We start from the raw sequence: 23,768 nt of genomic DNA, 5'->3' as shown, positions 1-23,768 counted from the left end.
AACCAAAACAAACCCAAACCCAGACAAACCCTCAAACATATCTTTGAAATTATTGAGCCATTGGTTGTTTCAGAGCAGTAATATCACAGCTTCAACAAAAAACATTCTTCACTGTGGGGCCTGGATCTAAAGCGTCCAGAATCTCCCAGTGTGTTCTGCTGGAACCTAAATAATACTTTTGGTCATAAAATCCTGGAGTAGTCATGAATATAAAAATAATATTGTTTTAGCTGTTGGCTGGATCAGGCAGCTTCTCTGACTGGAAATGCATTGGGTTTTGTAGAGTTAGTTTTGTTTGCATCAGCTGGCCCTAATGGGATGAACTGGGCAACTGTGGGACCAGTGTGACCAACATTTCGGAGGAGAGGAGAGCACTGAATGGGCATCCCTGCTGCCTGGGTGATTCTGTCTATCCAAGACACTGCCCTGGGGTCTCACAGCATCAGGGAAGTCAGGACAGAGCTGCTGCAGCCTCCTTCCCACTCAGAGGCCTTTTCTGCTTTAAAAAAAAAAAAAAAAATAGACCTTGAAATCTCGATTTTACACAGCCAGTCAGGGACCAAGAAATTGATTGGCAATGCTGATATCAACTTAAGTTTGCTTTTAAAATCAACAATGTATTTCCAGCAGCCAGAGCACGATAGGCAAGGTTTCAAAAGCAGAGTGCCAGAAGGATTCTCATGCCCAGGCCAGCAGGGAAAGCTTTCTTTGAGACACTTCACGAGACAAGTGGTTTTTCTGGCATCAGTGTTTGTCCTGGTGCCAGAAGCCTTCCTGTGACAACAAGGCATGAAATTTCCCTCCAGCCTGGCATCTAGCTGCATTTGCTCAGTGTGGTAGGGACAGCCAGTTAAATAATACAAAGTGATTTTCAACAAGTTTAACACACCTTATCTAGTTGATATCCTCCAGGACCACTCTGATACCCTTTAGTGCTTTTTAGTGATTTTTTTTTTCCCCTGTGTAAAAAGATAGCACTTTACTCTTAATGAAGCACTGTTGTGTCACTGAGGATGGGATGTTGACTTGTGGAACCAGACTCCAGTGTGTAAAGCTGAGGGGCAGATGAGCTTTTTTCACATTCCCTGGAGAACTCCTGCTCTGAATGTAGGCTGCAGGTAGTAACAGTTGGTGTGTGTTATTTTGGACAGAAGAAGAGGGGAAATCCCTTTGGTTTCTTTTATTCTCGGAGCAGTGATTATAGGAGTGTTCAGTCTGTTCTTTAGGGATGTTCCATAAAGTGTTGGCACTTCCTAGCTAATTTCTGGTTTTAAAAAAAAAACTTAAAAACCAAAATTTTCAAAACCAGCTCCACCATACCCTAACAAACCCACCCACTACAGCTACCAACCTTGCTGGCCTTGAAAATAAATCCCCTGCTACATTTTTAAACCAGAAAATGAATTTTACAGTTGCAGCACTTTTATTAAGCTGCAAAATGTGATCCCCACCTCTCATTGCCCGCCTTCTATACAAATGAAGTGGCATTGAAGGAAGAGATGTAATTTGGTGCCTTAGGAAAACATGGTGGTCAGGAGTTGTTTCTGGTACATACTTCATGTTCTCACTGGGGTTGGAAACTTTGAATAGTCCTTGTGAGAAAGGCATCAAAGCCTGAAGGATGAAACAATGAGGGAGAGAATAAGCTCGATAGTGTTAGAGCTGGCTTTTCCTTGAGGCTGTTTTCACACTTCCTCAGGCAATAAGATTTTTTTTTTAAGTAGTCTCTAACATGAAGCCCACTTCTGGAGTCTGATAAGATAAAGCTAGACAGGCCAAGAAATCTTTATTTCTCTGCAAAGTTATTGCTTCATGTCTCATGTCCACAGATTAAAGAAGAAATTGATCTTGCTTTCAGACAAAGAATTTTCACAGTGCTGATTGTCAAGCATGGGTTAATTTGCCAAGTTCTTTTTCCTCCTCAATGAGTGGAGTGTTTTTGTTATGGGGCTTTTTTCAGGTTTATATGAAAATATGTCTTCATTCTGCTTTGAAGTTTTTTTTACACATTAGTATGAAAACACATACTGCAAGTATTTCTTAGCTATGTAGGCACTAATCTAATCTTACCACTTCAGTTTGCAAGATAATATATTTCCTCTTTCATCATTGGATTTAGACTCACTCTTTAAAAATAAAAAGGGAAAAAAGAGATAGGAGAGAAGACTTTGCTAAGCTGAAAGAACATGAAATATTTTTTTTTCCTTTTTGTCTTCCTAAACATACCCAAGTAATCCTCTGACAGGAGAGATGCCAGAAAAAAGTGCAGAAATACCTGTGTAATGACCTTTGCTATTAAAATGAACGTGTGCCTCCTGCACCTGTTCAGAAATGGTTTAACATTCTTCTGCCTGACTTCAGAAACACTGGGTAATTAAACAGTACTTTCAGTGAAGGTCAACTCTGAATTAGTAGTTCATTAAATTATTTGTCATGCTGAATGTTACTCCTGGTCACCAGCAGCAGTGAATTCAAACAAAGAGCAGAGGAATGTCGTTTCTGTGCTCTCATTTCAGGGTAAATTGCTGTCTGAGCTGTTAGGTCACCCAGCAGGGAGGAGCCCTCGTGCCCAGCACAGAAAATCCTTGTTTGCACAGGGATTGCCGGAGGTGGCATGCTCAGAAACATCTCAGGAGTGTGCTGCCTGCTCTTGTTTCAGAATGTGCATATGAGAGCTCAACTGTCCTCTTCAGGCCCTGGAAAATCAGTTTGTGTTGGCCAAGATTTCTCTTGCAGTGTCACACCTTTTACACCAGCAAGGAGGACCTGTGCCTTTTTACTGTAATTTTATGTGGTGGTAAAAGTTTGAGATGGAACAAATTATGGCTTAGACATCCCCAGATTTAAAGCACCTGCTGAAACAAGCCCAATTATGAAATGGATAATTAAACCCAACTGTAAATACTGCAGTATGTCCTGGATGTGAAGCACTTGGCATCAGATTCTCTCACAGGTGAGAGGCAGCTCTGTATTTCTGTGAAGTTCTCCTCTGGCTGCTCTCTCTTGCATTTCCAGCACTGATCTTCAGCAGTTTTTCCCCATAAGGATGGGGACTAGAGCTGATGTCCCTCCTAGAGCCTGTAGCATCCACAGCTAGGTGCAGACACAATGCACAGTCTGTTTTCTATCCAGATTACACGTTTTCACTTCCTTCACTACTTGACCAGGGCTTCCATTTAAAATCAGTGGGAATTTGGGATTATAACCTGTACTGATGCACCCTCAGGTTGATCAGAACTCTGGGAGGTGCCAGGACATCCCCTGGTGGCTCTGAGTCCGTGGCAGCAGACCCAGAGCATGTCCCAGCAGTCTGTCTGTCCCTGTGTCCCTCTGTCCGTGGTGCTGCCTCTGGAGCTGCCCTTGCAGGGACACAGGCAGGGGGACCAGGGTGTCCCCACTCCCATCAGGTGTGCCTGGATTAAAACTGAGCCACAAACAGCTGGGAGACCTCTGCAATATTTATCAGACTGTACATGTAATGAAACTCTGCTGTTGGTAATTGCTAGGAGATTAAACCTTTCCAAAGACACAGTTGGTGAATACTAATGCCCTGCTCTCCAGAGGAGGGGACATCAGGAGAGCTGGGGAGGGAAGGAGGAGGAAAACCTCTCAGTGTTCAGGGGCTGTGCTACCAGGGAAAACCTCATTATTTGTTCAAGGCACCAGCACAGGACTTTTGTAGGCCAGATCAATCTACAGATGCTCTGTAAAGGAGAATTATTCCAGGACAGTGCATGTGAAACTCTGCAAGTCTGAATCTTGCTCTGTTCTTGAGGGATCTGGGTTGGCATTTGTTGAACATTTTGCTGTGATATTCGCAGAGGGAAGGAAGAAACCTCTGCACTAACGAGATGTTGGGGCTGTTGCATTCTTGCTTCTTGAGGGATCTGGGTTGGCATTTGTTGAACACTTTTTGCTGTGATATTCACGGAGGGAAGGAAGAAGCCTCTGCACTAACGAGATGCTGGGGCTGTTGCATTCTTGCCGTCATTCCTAAAGCTGATCCTGACCACTTTGGTTCCCCATGGATGTCAGTAGAGGTTCTCCCTGTGCCTTTCAGCAGGAAGGACAGGAATTTTGCATTATCCTGGCACTGCCCCTCTGGTTGCAGGGGTTTCTGCTGCCCCTCCTTGTCCCCCTGTTGTTTCCTGTTGCTCAGTGTCAGTCACAGGCTCAGGATGGTGGGGTGCAGGGGATGGTGGGGTGCAGAAGCTTCAGCAGGTGTGAGCCACCCATGGGGCTGGGCTCAGCGTGGGCTGCCTTCAAATGCCTGCCTAGAAAATACATTAAACAGGGCAGAACAACCAAAGTGTGCATTGTATAGGCAATTAAATCTTTCCAAAGAGACAGTTTGGGAGAGGAGTCTTGTGTTAACAACCCATGGTGCAGTGAGGTCAGTGGGGACAGGAGGGAAAGGTTTTCCAGCAGAGCCCAGGGAGGGCTCTGAGGCTGTGGGGGACACTTGGGCCAGGGAGCTCTGCCACGGCCAACAGAATTCTTTGGGAAGATTGGTAATACCAGACTTCTAGGGCCAGATTAGGAGTTTCCAGCCCAAACTGCAGTGGGATGGAGGCTCTCAGTGCACTCAGACTGTCCTGGCTGTGCTGCCCACACCGGGTGGGGAATGTCCAGTGGCACGAGCTGGCACTGAGAACATCACCCACAGGGAAGCTGCTGTGGGTGGCAGCCAAAGAACTGCCATTTGTTCCTCTGTACATGAAGAATATAAGGTAGAGATCAAGTGCTGGCCCTTTTTCAACGCCCTGTGCTAATGTGTAGATGGTAGCATAAGTCAAACCCCAGGTGTCCCTAAATATTTTATATTTATTATTTATATGTGTTGCAAAAAACCCACACAAAATAGAGAAGGGAACAAGTAAAGAATGCCACATATTTGAATGAGAAGGCCAATAGATTGATGATACAAACTAGAAACTTCTTTCTGCCTAGTTTCCTGAATAAAAATAGTTACGTTTTATTAATATATATTCAGGCAAAGCTATATCCACGCACTAAATCAATTGCTTTTCAACACAGTATTAAAACAAAGTAGAAAAGGGTGTTTTTGATGGTCAAGAAAATGGAAACTTCAAAAAATCTTTGCAAGGCTCACTGAAGAGATATTAAATTTTCTGTGGATCTTGTAAATGTATGTTCATTAGAAACTCCCAAACTCTAAATGACTTCTAAATTATATATCCTGTGAGGGTAAAAAAAAAAATTCAAGTTTTCATTTATATATATTAAAATTACAGCTGAGATTCCATGATTTTATTGTAGTGCCTCAATCCCATTAACATTGAGAGAAGTTAGATATTTAGATACCTTTGTGGAGAAATCCTACAAAATTAGGTTTTTAATGGACAATTTAATGAAAGTGCTGCTGTGTGTGCAACAGCTGACAAAAAAAGCAGGCAAACCCCTGGAAAAAATGGAGCAAAGAGGGATAGGAAACAGTTCTGAAGATTTAATGTGTTATGAAATCAATTTAGGAAGGGGAAATAGTGAGTGAGGAGGACATGGTGTTTGTGCAGCCCCTGTCTCTGGGGTTGATTCCAGCAGGCTGTGCTGTCCTGGCCACCAGCCCTGCTGGGACTGGCCCTGCCCTGGGCTGGGATTTCACACTGCCACTCGCATCCCACTGCTGCTGCTGGGTGGCTTCAAGGAAAAGGAGAGCAGGCAGCACTCTGTGGGTGTCAGGTAACATCTGCCACCTAAAAAATCACCCTGCCCAGCCCTGAGTGCTAGGCTGTAAAAATATAATTGAAATATCTCATGATATTCTATAAAATGCTCCTATTATATGTGTTATATAAAAATGCAGGCAAAGGTTTTCCTGAAATACACTTAATGAAAATGAGGAATACACTGACTGTGCCAGGCGGCTGGAAGAAACGGTGCTATAGAGAATTTAATCCTCCATTTCTGGGTTTTCTGCCGGTTGTCTGCAAGCCACCACAGGCAGGAAAGCACTGCTATGATTTCCTCAGCAGCACCGTGTGTTCCTCATGCTTTGGACACAGTTTTTACTTAAGTTCCCTGGGAATGCTCTGGTAGTAGCTCCGTGCTGTGGAGGGAGAATGAGGAAACTTTGCTGCTAATAAGAGTTGTTTGCAAAGCCAAAACGAGTCAACAAGGAAAGTACACTTGCTTTTATCATGTTCTTTGTGCTTCTGACTGTATTTCTGAATTCCCTGAAAAAGGTTCCTTGAAGAAATTTAGGGATTGCTTGGGAAGAAGAAAAGTTTTGCTATGAATTTTTCAGGAAATCCTCTCATGATTAATCTCTGTTTGTACTTGAAATTTCTGTTCCCAGACAGAATTTTCCTCATGTTAAAGAAATGATTCTGTAGGAAAGAACAGAATGTCTGAAGACGACAGCAAACACACACCTAAAATGGTAATTTAGTTATGGTGTTTTTGTGCTGTGCTTACATCCATGTTTCCAAGGGCTGATTTGATTATGTAGCAGTTCCTTAGAATAAACCAGCATGTTTAGGAAGGCATTGACTCATGGCAGAGCTAAAACTGACAACAGTTAAATGTAACTCCTTCCATTAACAATAATGGAATTCATGTTGTATCATTATCATGGTTGGAAAGCCTGTCAAGAAAGGAAAAAAAAAGCACTGCACAGCATTGATATATAGGGTTTTTTTGTCAAGAGCATGTGTTGGTGATCCCAGCTGGACTATAAAGGGCACAGGCATTCCATTGTCAAGATTTAGGTGCCATTTGAAAGTACAAAATCAGGTTTGGAGGCAAGGGTAGGAAGTTAAATCTTGACAACACACAGAAAATAAAAAGTGTGCAATGAGGAGAAAGAAAAGATGCTAGAGAGAGGTCAGAAAAAAATTTCCTTAACATCAGAAATCCTTTATGGGACGAAAGGGGGCACAATAAAATATGTTTAAGTCCAAGGGGGTGGTTGATGTCAGGCAGTGGGAGAATGTCTGGTGAATTTTGAGGCTGCACACTGAAAATTCACCACTGAGCTGGTGAGAGCACGGTGCTGATGTCCCCAAGGTCGTGGATGTGAGCTGTGTATGGGTGATGCACTGAAGAGCTGGACTCAGAAATCCCTGTGGGTCCCTTCCAGCTTAGAATATCCTGTGAAATCCCTCTCAGAAGTGGCCCTGCTCTCTGGGCAGAGATGCAGTGGCTGAGCCTGTGGGGGCTGATGCAAAGAAAAGTGAGTGAAGAACTTGGGAGGAAGGGAGGATACTATGGCTTGGGCTGCAAGCTGGTGAAAAGTGTGGGCTTGGACTGAGAACAGAAAAATACTTTATTTACAACAAATGGGGTCATTCCCAATGGAAAGATGAAAAGAGACTTATTTTCTTGAGCTCAGCCCGAGATGAGTCCAGGGGTACAGGATACTATGGTTCCAATCTTGACTTTGAATTGGACCCAAGAACAGTAATAAAGCCAAAATTGTTCAAATCATTTAAGAAGAAAAATCCCTTCTGTGCTCATGCTCCCTATTTAAATTTCCTTAAAACAGCATTTCCCTCTTCTACCTGTGCTGCTGAGTTTTTAATACATCTATTTAAATGCAAATTTTGACTTTTGGTCTGTAATCACAAAAATGTTTGACACATAAATTTTTATCAGCAATGTAATTTTATAGAGGAGCAGTAATGGAGTGGTAGGCCACAAATACCAGGGTGATGCATTGCTCACCCTGTTTCAGTGTGGGGAAGTGCCCGCTCCAGTGTCAGATTCTTTCCTCAGTGCTCAACTTACTGGGATGTATGGGGTGCTCTAGAGAACTTTTTAACTGTACTTGGAGTGTTTGCTTGTGTACCAAAAGCTCCCTGAGGACCATCATTCCTTTGTGTGCCCTGAATTGCTGCCATGGCAGTCCTGACAGCTGTATCTTCAAGAAGGGAAGGCTTTTTCCCAGCCTAGCATTTTTCTCCTCTTCTCAGTGGGTTTATTACCATAGACTTCCCTGGGTGGGGGATGTTTTACCAGCCAAATCCAGTGCAGGTTACTCTTTGCTGGCTGCTGAGTGTGTGGTTTGTATTTCATCTTTCCCCACTCGCATCAGACAGTCTGGCCCTCCCCAGTCCCCAGTGGTGTTGGTGGCCACCTGTGGGAATTGAAACTTCCACAGATGGGTTTGATCTGCAGCCTTGGGAGAAGCTTGGATTGGTGTTAAAATAAAATACACAGATATTAGGTAGAAAAATCTTAAACTTAAGTGTCTGTGGTTGTAAGTAAGAATATGCCTTTGGTGAGAAACTGCATTGATAAGATGGTGAGGGGTTTCTAGTGTAGGGGTGTGGTTGTGCAGAGTAAGCCAAGAGTTTAGAAGTTAGAATAGAAGCACTTGTGTGCATGTGAGACAGAAGCCCATTGGACAAAAGTATCTGCAGTGCAGCAAAATTAAGTAAAGGTGATAGGTCAGAAAAGCAAAATAAACCTTGTGGCAACTGTCCATTGGGTTAAAAAGTTGTGTATTGCCTTGTAACAAAGAACTTGTGACCAGTTTGAGCTATGGCTGACTGCTTCTCTTACAGCCTCTGAGACTGATGTTTGTCTGAGCAATAAGTCCTTCTTAGCCCGATGATGGTGCCATCCCTCCATTAAAAGTGGCAATAATGACAGCCACCAGCCCTGGTGTCCCTGCCAGGGCCACATCTGCTGAGCAGGGCCCCGGCTGCAGCAGGCAGGGCCTGTTTGGCAGAGCTGTCCTGCTGTCTGTCTGCTGTGGCTGCTCCAGCAGCAGCCCGTGCTGGGCTGAGCAGTCCCAGCAGGACAGAGTGCCTTTGGCTCAGGGACTGGCACAGCTGGGGTGGCACTGCAGCCACCGGTGCTGCTGTGCTTGGACAGGCCACACCTTCTGACCTGAGAATCTCAGAATATCCTGAGCTGGCAGGGACCCACAGGATCATCCGTTCCCAGCCCTGTTCCTGCACAGAGCCCCCAACAACTCCACCTGGGCCTGGCATTGTCCAAGCACAGCAGGGACCCACAGGATCATCCGTTCCCAGCCCTGTTCCTGCACAGAGCCCCCAACAACCCCACCTGGGCCTGGCATTGTCCAAGCACTCCTGGAGCTCTGGCAGCCTCTGGCTGTGCCCATTCCCTGGGCAGCGCCCAGCACCCTCTGGGTTTGAACCTTTCTATTGTCCAAGCACACCTGGAGCTCTGGCAGCCTCTGGCTGTGCCCATTCCCTGGGCAGCACCCAGCACCCTCTGGGTTTGAACCTTTCCCAAAATCCAGCCTGACCCTGCCCTGGCACAGCTCCAGCTGGTCCCTGTCGCTGTCACAGGGAGCAGAGATCAGAGCTGCCCCTCCACTGCCCCTCGTGAGGATGCTGAAGACCACAATGAGGTCCTGCTCAGGCTGAACAGACCAAGTGCCCCCAGCTGCTCCTCGTGACTTCCTCTCCAGTCCTTCCCCATCCTCGTGGCCTCCTCTGGAAGCTCTCTAATGGCTTCATGTGTTTTCTGCACTGGTGCCCCAAACTGAACCTAGAACTGGAGCTGAGGCACTGTTAGGAAATGCTATTTTCCTGTTTGCGTTGGGTGCTCAGTCACAGGGCAGGGCAGACCATGGTGCCAGGCATGAAAGGAGTGTTAATCCTACTCTTGACTTCTGAGGGATCAATAATATCTGAACATAAATTCATTTTAAATAAACACTATACCCATACAGTGAGCCAAGTCTGTGCCTCCCTGTGATAGCAGGCTCATATTTACTTAATTCTAGTATTATGTGATTGTAGGTGGCTGCTTTCATTTTATTTATTGTTCAAAATAATTCTTATATTATGGCAAGGATCAATACAAACTGTCAGATATTTTATTGTACTTACAGAAGATAACACACCTTAGGTTCTGCACATTCTGCATTTTATGTTCCCTAGATGCCCTGGCATTAATTACGTACTTCAGATTGCAAATGACAGAAGATCTGAAGGGCACTGTGCTACATTTTCATTCTCATCATCCCTATTTTTTGAATTTAGGCAGGTTACAAAGTATTACTGAAGACTTGAGCAGTGTTGAAGCCATTTAAATATAGCAGAAACATATCAAGTGTATCAAATAGTTCCTCTGAATGGCAAAGGACAAGAAATTTGGAGAGGAGGAAAATGTTGAACCAAAAGCTGTTTGACTGCATCAAGAGTCTGGAGAAATGATTTCTTACACACTTCACTCGGTGGGTTCATTGCTGCCTTTCCTGCTCACTGAGATGTCCCGGGGCCTGTTTCATTGCCACTCACCTCTCCTGACTGGCTTTGCTTTGCTCTGCTGAAATCTGTTTATTCACTGCTGCTGAGGTTGGAGTGGGCTGGATCATTAGCTAACCATTCAAGGTGAACCAACTTCTTGTGCTGGAATGGCTTTTTATGAAACACCTTTTAGGGTTTTGAAAATACTTGGCATTGTCTTGCCTAAAAACCTGAGATTTGAGTGCAGCCATCATCATATTTTTAGTGAGATTAAGATTTTTCTCTTTCCTCCTCTCTGTTGGTGTTGTAAAAACACTCACATTATTTTTAGTCCATTTCTGCTTTATTCATGTGCTAGAACAACAAATGTCCTGACTATATCTGTGAAGTGCTTTACTTTCCAAGTGCCTATGTAATTTGCTGGACACTAATGTTTAAATGTTTGCATATTGAAAAAAAAAAAAAGTATTTGTATATTTAGAAATACCACATTAATGGTTTTCACTCCTCGTTTTGGTCAGTCTTTTTTTCTTAAGCACTAAGCAAATTTCAAAGTCTAGTCATGCAATTTTTATGATAATTTTGACACTGGAAATTAATTGAAGGCTTGATCAAGATACGTGTTCAATGACACATCACACAGAGCAATTTCCTATAGAAGGTTGTGATCAGTGTCAGCGAATTTCTCTTTATTTGTTCTGGCCCTTTTTTAGATTTTTATCCATGTTATGGCCTCAGTTTTTGGATATTGTCTTCACCAGTCTGGATCTTGAGAATTTGTGTCCTCAAGTCATCAAAGCACTGGGATGTTGGTCTGCCAGTTCAGAGCAGCATCTGGAGCCACAGGTGCAGCACCAGGAGAATCCCCTGCACCTCCTAAGGTCCAGGAGGATTTTCAGATGTTGAACTTGCTCCCATGAGCCACTCCAAGACACCGGCTTTAATACAATTAACCTTCTTGACCCTCCCTGTCATGTTTTGCCTTTTAAATTACCTGATTTTCCAGTTTAACATGCAGTAAACACTTCATTAGTCATTTTGGTAATGGTGTATTTGTAGAAGGGATGGAAGGGGAGGAAATGGGCTCACAGTAGCTAAAGCCAAACCAGGGGTAGAGCCCAGATGAAATTGAGGAACAGAGAAATCCTAAGGAGAAGAGAGAACTATTTTTATTAGCAGTTTGTCCCTTTATGGTGACCTGTGCTGGTCTTGGGGAAGGGGAAGCCTGTTATTGGCAAGCACTGAAGGAAGCTCTCTGTGCTGATCTTAGACTGCAGAGGAAGCAGGGCAAAAATGGAATGTGAAAAGGGAGCTGCAGGTGACAGCTTCAAGCTGTAATACAGTGCTTCAGACACATTTCAAGGTACTTAACATATATTTGCTGTCATGCCTCTTTTAAAAAGCTTGTCAATATTTTATTTTAGATGGGAAAAGTACGGGCAAATAGATGGTTCATGGTGAAACTTCTATCACCTGCTGTAGGAGAAGAGACAGAACATATTAAATACCAGGTTCTGGATGCAGATTTGTGGGGCTCAGTCCTATGCCAAGCTATTGTTCAAGTTGGAACAAGTTGGACAAGTTGGAACATGCTTCTTGCACCATATTTATTTGTTATTTATGTATTTATTTATTGTTTATTTACATGCAAGTGCTTCTTGCATGTAAATAAACCACTCCCTGTCTGATCCAGTGCCCAGGTGGAATTCCTTTGGATGGAATTAGCAGCTGGTCAGAGGGATGGGGCAGTGCCAGTGAACTCTTCATGTCTTCACAGGGCTCAGAGTTCCTCCTGGTGGGTGTCAGGGCTGGGAAGTCAGTGAGCTCCACAATGCCACAGCTGTGGCTGAGCACTGGTGCTTTGGGATTCGTGTAGATCAAGACACTCACATTAAATATTGGTCCTGTCAGTTCCTGCATGGAGGAGGCTTCTGCAGTGTTGGGATGCTGAACTGCAAATAAGGGAGCAAGGGGATAAAAGGAATAGAAAGAGGTGTATTTCTTCCTCTTTCAAAGCCCTCTGAAAGCATTGCTGGATTTATGCTCTGTTGGCAAAGCTGAGTTATTTTTTATAATTATTGCACTTGTGCACCTCTCAACTGGACTTAGTAGAAGTTCACTAGGTAGAAGTCACGTTGTGCTTGCTAGGCAAGCAGGTCTGAATGCAAAACCAACATTTTTAAGTGAAAAATTTGAGAAATAAAGCATCTACTTTTACTTTAGTAGGACTCTTATAGCTATAAATCCAAATTCACTGCCATTACTCATCTCTCTAAGGTGTTGATTTTATAGAAGTGATGCTAGGGAAAAAACCCACCCAAAAGTGAATTAAAATCTAAATCTTAAGTTATCACACAAATGTTTGCTATTTATACTGTCCATCTGTCTATGGTGCCTGACAGATAATCAATATATTCTTACTAAAAAAAAAACAAAACAGATTCTGTTGCTCTGGAGAAACACAGCACTGAGCCCAGCCAGAAGTTCCTGCGTTCCCCTGGCAGCTCTCTGTGCATAGCTGCATTTGTAGTGTGGGCTGAGAAATAGGGGCAGATGAATATTTCCTAATAACTGAATAGTCAAATAGCGGGATTGAAAGCAAGAACAAAACATCTGTGTCCTAAACTCTGTGTTCTTGAGCAAGGCTGCTCGGGGCTGCAAGGAGTGGGCAGTGCTGCCTGCTCTCAGTTGCACTAACACTGATTTATTTGTGTTTTCTGCGTGGGGGAAATGTTTGCATTTTTCTGCTGAGGTTTGGAAGAAATTCAGCTTTTCTTGCTTGGTGAGCAGCAAGCTGTTGTGTGGAGCTCAATTATTATGGCTCCAGTTTTTCCCTCCTCGTGGGCCTTTCTGTTGAAATTTGGGACTTTTCAGGGGGCTGGTTCCAGTGGGAGGTTGGTGCTGTCTTTTGGTGGAAAGAATGCCTAAACTCCAGCTTCTGCATATGACTCATGGATCACAGCTAATCAGAGTCACAGTGGTTCTTCATACATCTGATTATCTATGTTTGTAGCAGGCTTATTTTCATTAGGGAAGCAAACTCTAAAGCTATAATAATCCAGTAAATTATTATGTACAATTGTATAGATGTGAGCTGAATTTTTTACTTGGTATCAAAGAGAAATGGTCACTGCAATGAAACAAATTCTACTTGTATTTGTGCAAGTCCATGAGCAACTAAATAGGTAAAATGAAACTCTTTTTCTCTTTTATTTTTCAGGTTTTGCAGAATGCTATATTTTGTCTGTTTTTCAGCTCATGATAAACTTCTGTGGTAGAATCTTCCAGCTGAATCTGGAAGGGTTTTGCAGGTCTTTGAAGTACAAGCCTTTATCTAGTTTGGGATGTGTGGCTCTTCTTAGCAAGTTAATAGAATCTACCTCCTGACACTTTACAGGGTAAAATGTTAAAAAATTGCATTATTATTGCATTAAATCTCAGGGGAAAAAATAGCCAGTTTGGAAATAAAATTTTTGTTCTTGAGTGACTTTTCAGGGTTTTGAGGGTTCAGCCAAAACAAAATTGAAGTAGTTATAATGAAAAAACCTGCAGCACACAAGTTCTGTTTGGCCCTATTTCATTCTCCTAGTGAGGCATTTTTAATCTTTTTGAGGGTGAGTTTGAGAGTTAATTGTTGATTTTGACAGTTTTATAAGCATACGACACGATGAATTTTTGACCTGCTGAAAGAACAATGAACAGGTTCTGCTTTGAATTTCCAGGAGTGCCATGTCTGTGTGGTTGGTCTGCTTTGGCATTATTTGGTTTAGAGAAAAGAGCAGCCCACCCTCAGGACTCTGCTGCTGTCTGCAAAACCACCAGTGCTGTGACAGCAGTGACTGCATGAGCAGCTGCTTTAAACACATTAATAGTGAATAAAAGTGTTGGGTACATTAAAAATGGACGTAAAAGCAGAGGGGGAGGAGATGCCTTTGACTGGTGGTGTGGAATAAGTCCTGTTGATTTTGGTTGTTAGCTGTAATTGATCCCACACCATGCATCCAGAGGCATCCAGAAGTCACCTGTAAGTAGCTGGGTTGGCAGAGGGAGACCTTTTATCCCTGCCATTTGTCACTGGCTGTGCCAGGTGTGTCTGGGGGCTCTGCTGCAGGTGTCTCTGGTGTGCAACCCCTGGCACTTGCATCCCTCGTGCCCCTGGAGCTGCCCCTGCACGTCCCATGCCCCTGGCAGGCTGCAGAGGCAACCCATGGGCAGCAGCCTCTGCTTTTATTCTTATCGTACTGGCACACAGAGAATGCCCAAAATACCTCGTGCAAAACAAAACCAAAAAAAAAGTGTCTATAATATTTAGTGATTGATTTTGCAATTAGAAATTTGCTGGTCATCATCCTGCCCCAGAACAGATTTCACAGTAGTGATTGAAGCCAGAACGGAAGAGACGTTGTCTTTTAAAGTCATTCTGTCGAATCATTTAAATTAGTTTAAAGGGCAGTTCATCCAATTCCAGAAAATACTGCTTGTGTCTTTTCCCACTGTTCCTGGATTTCGAAAAGTTATTGCTGGTGTCTCAAGGAAAGGATTCCAAGTGCTGTGAGAGAGCAAGCAGCTCCCTGCACAGATACACAGCACCGGTTCTGCGTGAGAAGCAGCGCTGAACTTCCTAGGAAGAGTATTTTGAGCAGGTCCAGTTGATAAGCACTCCAGAATCAATATTTCATGTTATTCTACTATACAAATATAAGACTGATAGCGGCAGCACTACAAGAGGCTGGAAACAAGTCAATGTCACAGGCAGTTGGCATTCAGGCTGCATGTCCAGCAGGCAGCTCCTGCAGCTCTGGCTGTGCTTTGGGCAGGGCACCGTGTGATGGAGTGGCACCACCAGCCATGCTCACAGCAGCTCTGGGTAAGTCTTCCTAACCTTCTGCCCCCTTTACTGGAGCCACACTGGGAAATTTCTATAGAAAGGCTGATGCTGAGTTTTTCTATTTTTCTTAAACTGAATCACTGCATTGAAAGGATTGATTTTGATGCCCTGACATCAAAATTTTGTTACTGATCTTGAAATAGACCAACTGCAAATATTTTGCTCTGGGAATTAACTCTGGTTTTGAATCAGATAATTCTCTCACAACAAAAACTCTGGAAATGCTCTGTTAGGAAGATCAGCGCTCTTTGGCATTTATATTTTTTAGTTAGAGGATGTAGCAATGAGAAGACAGAATAATGAATTGCCAGGAAGGCAGGGAAGTTAGAGGAATATAACTGGTGCTTATGCCCATTATTGTTGCAGGTTTTTGACATTTAAAGTGGTTTGCAACCCTTCTCTTATCAGAGCTAATGCCAGACAATCAGTCACCCTGGCACAGCAGTTCTGTGCCTCACTGTTAGTAATGCTGCTGATAATTGATGTGCAGCAGCAGAATTTATAAATGAAATTAGCTCCCCAAAGTTTAAGTATGACTGTGATTGAAGCAGTAATGATAGAGTTCATGCAAGTACGTTTGCCATTTATCTGAATGTATCATTACTGACAGTGCTTTTTCGTTAACATTTTGTTATCCTTATTCATGTCATTGTTATAATGTCCTCTCAGATACCTGCAAATTAAACTGACTTGTACTCAATGCTGATCCTTCCTGCCCACCCCTGCACCTCCTTCTCTGGAATTAATTTGTGCAACATTTGATTTTTAAGATCTCTGGGAGCATCTACAACAGAGTCAAAGGAAAGTGCTGTTCAGATAATTGGGGAACAGCTTTGGCTTTCTTGTCAGTGAAGCTTTTCCATGCTTTATTTGTCAGGAATATTAGTGTTCTAATTCAATAATAGTGTTTTCATTCAAAATTCAAAAACTGGTTTTAGCTACAAATAAAAGTGAATAGAAACAGAATTTTTAGCAACCCAGCAACGTTTCAGACTTTGGACTCAAAATCAAGAGAGCCCCACATCACCATGGATTTGATAATATCTTTAGCTAATCCTGGAGACTCTTTTTTAAAACTCTTATGAAAAATTACTGAAGGAGACACAATTTTGGTGAAGATTCCATGGTAATCTGAAAACAAAGTGATTAAACATAAGCTGAGTCAAATAGATTTTGATTTTTTAAAAATCATGTATCTGTTTTCTGTCTCTTCAAAAAAAGAACTTGATTATCTCATTTTGTGATGGTTTTCTCTTGTTCCAGTTACTTTTGCATGTAGAGATTTTAAAGGGCTATAGGACAGAAGGTTCTTGGTATTAGTGAATATCAAAGAGATTGTTAGAGAAAGTTTCATCATCTCCATTCTGCACAGTAAAACCCCAGAAATTCTGTGCAAAGAGGTGAGGTTGGAATAGTTCTAATTACCTTGATTTACTTTAAGGATAGAAAAGTACGAATGGTTTGCTCTTTTTTTTTTTTGTTTGGTTGGGTTTATTTTTTATTGTTTGGTTTGATTTTTTTTGTTATACTTGACCAATTTCTCTAGTAAACTGTATTGAGATCTGAAAAGGAAAAGGTTATATTTCTGTTCCCCATCACTGGAGTAATTTTTCTGAAATTTCAGTAAAGATGGAGGAAAAAAACCCCCAGCAATTTAAATCAGATGATATGTATAAATTCATATAAATGCTTTTTTTTTTTTTTTAGAAATCCATCCAACCCTCAACACTGACTTAATTTTAGTTTTCAGAACTGTTTTGCTTTAATCCCTTCCCAGCCACAAATTAAACTGAAGAAAATATTTACAGTGCATCTACTGCATACCAAGGGAATGGTCCACACTTCCTGGCCTGGCCGGTAACTTTTGTTACCTTTTGAGGTAAAAAACTCATTAGGTGGTTGAAATTAATGAATACAAATGTGATTTCAGAAGGTTATGCCTGGTTTCAGTAGTGCTCATTTCAGTCTCTGCAGCAAAAGAACTGGAGGGCTTCCAGTTTATTCTCTTTTTTAGTATAGGAGATGTCATCTTTGAGCATGTTCAGCAAATTCAGTATCGTAAGGAGACACCAGGATCAAACAGGATCTCTCTTGCTTAAAACAGTGTAGAATATCCTATATACACATACGTGGTTCTGCCTTTTTGGTAATGTTTGAATATTGGGACCCAAAGGAGGTAAAGAAGCTGTAGCTTCTCAGATTTCAGATCTTTGCCTGTTAAATATTCTGGGGGGAGTTTCACCTAGGTTTCTTGCAGGAAGACAGTAGTGTTGGATTTCCTGGACACCTGTATTTTGAAGTGTTTAACAACACATAATTTGTGACATCAGGTTTTGGTTGCTTCGCTGAATCCAGTTTATTCTTCTAGTGGTTTATATTTAATTAGTAATGTACTAATTGATACACCAGACAAGTTCAGTGAAGTCAAGGACACAACCTCCCCAAGGTTTCACCAGCCATCTAATTTATATGAATTTCCTCTAAGTCATGACAGTGATGCTTTAATCCATTAAAACCCACATGGAAATTCAGAGGCAGAACACATTTCTTAATTTCCGAGCGGTGAAGTGTAAAACTCTCCAGTGCCAGTGCTGAGCTGTGTGACAGCCTGGGCCATGGTGTGGGCATGGGGAGGGTGGCACCAGCTCAGTGCTCCTCTTGCTGCTGCCAAAATGCTGAGGAGGGCTCAGCTCCCCCTGCTCAGGGCTCTCTGCTCTGCAGGGCTTGGAGGACACAGCCTCTGTTGGAAGTTCTTGAGGGATGAATCAGTGACTTGTTTTGGCTGTTTAATTCTTGGTGGGGATCAGACATTCATCATTTCCTTCTCTGGAGATAGACTCCATTTAGAGTAAGGGGAGTAGGGATTTTGGAGGCTGACTCGGTGCAGCAGAGATCAAAGTGAGGTGAGGATTGTTAAGGAGCTGTCTCTGTGCTCCTCTGTGACACTGCTGAGGTCTCCACAGGGCTGTAACCACAATCTGATGCTCTCAGGTGCCTTTCTGTGAACTTCTCAGAAGGCCAAAATCTGGCCATCCTCTTTACTTTGGGCAGGATCTGTGCCCCCTCTTGATACAAGTCTGGGAGTGGGGAGTGAAGCTGAAGGACACCACTCAAGGAATGTTCAGGAGCAGAGTTAGACAAGTCCCTCTCTGCCACAGCTGACAGCCAAAGGGGATGCCGAAAAGAAGGGGCAGTTCTGCTGAAATGTCAGCAGACCTGGGATTAGCTTTGTGGTTTGCTTTGAAGGACAGTCTTTATTAACTCAGTCCCTGAACTGGTTACCACAATGGTAACAGCAGTGGTTGTCTCTGCTTGTAGCAGGAAGGACTTTTCATAAAAGTTAATCTTCCCTGAGCAAACAAATTTTAATCTGTGGGTTCCATCATCTTCTGCTTTTTAATAGTATTGCTCTTTTAATATCACTTCTTTTCTAACAAGATCATACCCTGCTCCCTTAGGCCATGTTAAAAAGGTCAGTCACTGAGTGGTATTTTAATTTAAATAAAGAGTGAAAGACAGAGTGTTTTTGCTAGAATACTAAAAGATCACCTATTTAAATCTTCCTTTTAATGTCTGTTTAACTATCTTTCTTTGAGGCTTTTTCTATGACCTTCAACATAATTTAAACTTAATTTTTAATTCATTATTCATGCCATTAAATACTGAAACCCGTTTCTTGCTGCAGTTTATTTCTCTATTAAATGCATGTGTTCTGTTGGTTTTGTTTGGTTCTGTAATGAATTCTGATGTACTGGCATTTTAAAATACAGTAGAGGAGAATGCTTATTTTGAGAGGTAAAAAACCTCAATGTGTAAACATTGTATTACACCAACAACATTATTTAAGGTAAAATAAGGGGGTGGGGGAAAGACAAGTTGAACTTGGGGCCTCTTACCTTGATAAATTCTGTGTAAATGCCACTGTCCTGTGCTGCCCTGCGTGGGCTGGGACTGGGCTGTCCTGAATGTTCCCAATCTCTGAAGTGCTTCAGCTGCTCACAGCAATAACTGTGGCAGCTCCACTGACACCCTGACACCTGCTCTACATCATTGTTTTGGCTTCTCCATTTTTTTCTCACTTGGTAATTGAGTTTCATGGCTTGGTGCAGGAGATGGAATGAACTGCAGATAGTTATGTTATTATAGATTAGCCATAGTGATACTGGGGTTTGTAGAGACCTGATATGCTGCAGGAAAGCACCCAGAACTAATATCACCGAATAAAGGAAATAAATTAAGCCCTTAAAATGATGTATTTTCATTGCCAGGGAGCAGTTTTTTCCACCCCTCCTAAAGCTGATGGGCTGGTATCTCATTTGCTGTACCCAAGGAGGAGCTGCACCCTTGCACAGCAGTGTGAAGAAGATGCATTGATTCTCATCACTGCAAAACACATGCACAGTTATTTTTTTGTTGTCTGTCAGCATTCAGGTACTTTAGTAATATAAACTGCTTCTGTATCTTTCCTCACTTGATTCAATGGCCTTAAGCGTGGCACATTCACAAGCAGTTGGGCAAATAAGGAAAAAAAATCCAGTGTTCTACTACTGTTGCTTCCCAGAATTTTTGTCTGACAGTCATTAGCAGTACAGGTTAATTGGAAAAACTTTTGAGGAGGGTATAATGCACTGTTAAGGAAAATAAAGTACCAAAAATCCAAGGTTAAGTTGCAAGAGTGAAGTAGCAGAGCTATAAGATTTTACAGTGTTCCTCTGGGGATTTTTAAAGCAGGGGAGAGAAAGAAAGCATTTCCCAAAACCAAAAAGTTTCCCTAAATATGGGACATCTCTGTGGGTGGCAGGAGCACTGATGACACATGACCCTGGGGCATTTTCAGCAGTGTCACAGTGACCTGCAAACCTGCTGGGTACCCCTGCAGCTCCTGAGCCAGGGGTGACATGTCCTTGTGCCTCTGGATTGCCATGCAGGTCCCTGTTCCAGGGGTAGCACTGTGGCCCTGGATTGCCATGCAGGTCCCTGTTCCAGGGGTGACACTGTGGCCCTGGATTGCCATGCAGGTCCCAGCTCCAGGGGTGGCACTGTGGCCCTGGATTGCCATGCAGGTCCCTGTTCCAGGGGTGGCACAGCTCCAGGGGGGGCACTGTGGCCCTGGATTGCCATGCAGGTCCCTGTTCCAGGGGTGACACTGTGGCCCTGGATTGCCATGCAGGAGCCTGTTCCAGGGGTGGCACTGTGGCCCTGGATTGCCATGCAGGTCCCACAGCCAGGGTGGCACTGTGGCCCTGGATTGCCATGCAGGAGCCTGTTCCAGGGGTGACACTGTGGCCCTGGATTGCCATGCAGGTCCCACAGCCAGGGTGGCACTGTGGCCCTGGATTGCCATCCATCTGGCTCCGTGGGGCCACACCAGCCCCTGAAGAGTCAGCAGAGTGTGACATCCCTGCCTTTTCCTTCTGCCCACTCTGCAGCACACCCAAGGAAATGCATTATCTGACCAGGACAGCTTCCAGAGAAGGGCAAGGCACAGCGCCCACCTGTGCTGTTTGATAAGAGAATTTCAGCTCATTACTGGTGTTTTTCTGTCCCTAAGCAGCACCCCAGCCAGCCCAGTGGGCAATATCAGCCTGTCCCAATGATCCTGGGGAGCCAGCACTCCCTCCCCAGGACCCTTCAGCTGGTGGCCCCTTTGCTGAGCAAACCCCAGCATGGCCCTGCCATCCCCAGGCTGCCAGGGCAAATTGATGGGCTCCACAGCTGTCTTCAGTTAATGGAATCCATAAATTCTGTCACCCTGGAAGACCTCCCTGGGAAATTACCTCCCCTTTCCTTGCTCCTTGAGAAGAGTTATTGTATGGGAGCCCAACTGGGATTAAGTGCTTTTATCCACAAGACATATCTACATATATCTTCATTTTTTCCCCTCTTTTTTAAAATTATTTTTTAAATTTTATCCTCTCCTTCCTTTCCCACCTCCCCTTTCAACACCTTGAAGGTAGGAGGCAATTTGTGACAAGGTTAAATGTCTGTACTGCTTGTTTGAAACACTACATTAGGGCAGAATTTGAACAGCATTAGTGAAACACCAGCTCTCTACTGGTACATATTTCTGCATTCTCAATTCTGTTTTGAAAAATACAATAATGGATAGAATAATCTTCTAATTCTATCTTATAACAGATGGAATGTGTGTCCTGGACCATATGGCTGCTGATTTGGGCTGTTTGGGATATCCTGTTGCTTTTACCATACATGTTGATGCTTTGGAACTTGCTGGTGTGGTGTTGAAGCACATACATTTCAATTCTTCACAAGTTCTTAATTAAAACCACTTTAACTGTGAAATATAGCTAGGTCTAGGGCTGCCTGAGTTTTGTGAAAAGCTTTATATGAAATATATGCAGAGATCCACTTTATTGGGTGTGTAGACAGAAGATAAAAAAGAGCCTTCTTCATATGTATATTTTGAGTTTATTTCAGTGTCATCAGTGCAAAAATAATTCTGTTAATTTTGCTAAATGATGCTGTGCATGTGCTTTTCTCAGTTTACACAAAAGTAGTATTTGTGGAAAGCTTAAGATAAAAATTATCTTTCAATTTATCAGAGAAATGAGTCTCCTGTTTCCATTCCAAAAAACCAAGATGGATAATCTGGAGCTTGTGAAGGGGCCCATATTAAATGAAATCTTCACAAAGTTGTTGTGTATTGATGAGCTGAGGCTTATTAAAAAAATGTGATTATGTTAAGATAGCGTTGCTGTCTTTCCAAGATTCAGAAGTTTGTTTGATAAATGGCCTCCCTTGGGATTCTCAGCAGAGAATCTTGGAGCTGGAGTGATTTTACAGCCCATTGCTGGTGCTCTGATTTGTGTTATTGTCCTTGATGGGCGAGCTGTGCTGGGGCACAGCCGTGACCTTTATGCAGAGCAGCTCCTGTCACCTGTTTGGGTTCTGCAGCACAGCAATCCTTGTACACATGGTGCTCAGCAACAGGTTTTGGTGATTTTTTTCCTTTCTTTAGTTACAGCCAAAGCCCAGTGGTGAGCTGAGCTCCAGCCCAGAGTCCAGGCAGCCCCAGGGGTGCAGGGTGACCCCAGACCTCACCGTGTGCCCCGGTCCTGCTGGGGTTTGGAGCTGGGCTCACCTGAGCGGGGCCTCCTGCAGCTCTGAGTGTTCCAAGGCACCTGGCAGCCACAGAAAGGGAAGGTTATCAGTGATTATTCCATCTCTTTATCCATCTCCTGGAGAAGGAGCCCACACTGGGGCACTTCCTGAGCCCACACTAATGAGTTCAAAATACCACCTCTCCATGGTATTAAATATGGACCTTTTTTCCCTGCTTAATTAATAGAGCCTCTTTTCTGTGGCTTTTCCTCAAATTGAGTCTTTTCTCATCCTTGTGTGAGGCTTTGGTAGGATACACTTGAACCAGTGAGAGGTGCAGAATTTTTCTGAATAATAAAATTCCTGCTTTAGTCTAGACTTATTTTAATTTTTATTGTGATAATGCCATTTGAAAAGAACAGTCTTTTGAGTGACTTCTGTCAAATTTAAAATCAGTAATTTAAACAAAAGCAAAACACCTTTTAAAAAGATAAATACACTTAGAATCCCTTTAGAAGTGTGTGGTACACTGCACACAGAAGCTTTAGCTTCAGCATTTGTCTAACATGAACAAATTTTTTTCCAGCATGAGCTTGTCTTTAACTGAGATGGAAAGTCAGTATCATCCTTTTTGTCTCTAAATGCTTTATTAAAAGTATATATTTTGTGTGAGCCTTTGCACCTCCAGAGACTTTTCTTCCCTAGATGAATTGAAATGGTCTGCACATGGATATGGAAGCTATTATTTTCCCAGCAGGATGTTAAACTGCTCATCAACTCTTGCAGAGCCAAAACACTTAGGAAAACCATGCAGGTGAAGGAGCTGCAGCTCTAATAACCATGGGTCAGCACTTCATCTCCAGCTAGGAAACTTTCCCCCCTCCAAAGAAGCTTTGCTCCCAAGACCTGGACACTTTATGCTGCAGAGAACTGTTTTACTGGGAGCTTGAAATCATCAAAAAAGGCTCCACTTTTTTGCTGCAGCAGACACAGATTCTGCCTGTATCCTAAACCTCCTCTCCAGGTAGGAATTGCCTGTTAATGCTGCTTTCTGGCCTTATTTTGCCAGTTAATACCACCCCTGCAGCCTCCCACTCTGACTTAGACCACATTAGTGTGATTGGAAAGGCAGAAAGAGGAAATCAGGTCTGTCAATATGAAAATGCATTTCTCAGTGTCAAGGGGGATTTCCTAAACTGGTTAACCACTTGTGCCAGGAGTTATCCATAACAGTGGATTACATTGAGAAAACCTGAAAATTCATATTTCTTCTTTCTATTTTTATGTGGGATTTTTTTGTGGTTTGTTTGTTTGTTTTTCCTCACCTGTATAAACATGTAACAATGCCTGCTATGAAAACTACAATGATTTTAAACTAATAGGATTGAAGAAAATGAAAACTGGGTTAGAATAACCCCAAAGAAATAGCACTGAATGTTTGGGCAGGGACTTTTCATGGGGACGTGTACTGATAGGCAAAGGGGACTGGCTTTAAACTGAAGGAGGTTTAGATTGGAAACTGGGAAGGAATTGTTCCCTGTGAGGGTGGGCAGGCCCTGGCGCAGGGTGCCCAGAGCAGCTGTGGCTGCCCCTGGATCCCTGGCAGTGTCCAAAGCCAGGCTGGATGGGGC

At 43.1% G+C, this 23,768-nt stretch overlaps 1 protein-coding gene across 25 annotated transcripts in view; it reads left to right on the top strand.

Moving 5' to 3' along the window:
* The window catches only part of RBFOX1 (RNA binding fox-1 homolog 1), a 1,145,409-nt gene that overhangs the window by 509,662 nt on the left and 611,979 nt on the right, over positions 1-23,768 (top strand). For 2 of the 25 annotated variants that reach the window (XM_039732155.1, XM_039732142.1), the window contains exon 1: positions 14,829-15,054. The exons of the other annotated variants lie outside the window; for them this stretch is intronic. In XM_039732155.1, coding sequence (XP_039588089.1) covers positions 15,016-15,054 — 39 coding nt within the window. In that variant the 5' untranslated portion in view covers positions 14,829-15,015. Of the gene's footprint in view, positions 1-14,828; positions 15,055-23,768 lie in introns of those variants that run through there. 25 annotated transcript variants of the gene reach the window in all.

Source organism: Passer montanus, unplaced genomic scaffold (assembly GCF_014805655.1).
Source record: "Passer montanus isolate IOZ18808 unplaced genomic scaffold, ASM1480565v1 scaffold8, whole genome shotgun sequence".
Lineage (NCBI taxonomy): Eukaryota > Metazoa > Chordata > Aves > Passeriformes > Passeridae > Passer > Passer montanus.
This window is presented reverse-complemented; position numbering and strand designations above follow the sequence as displayed.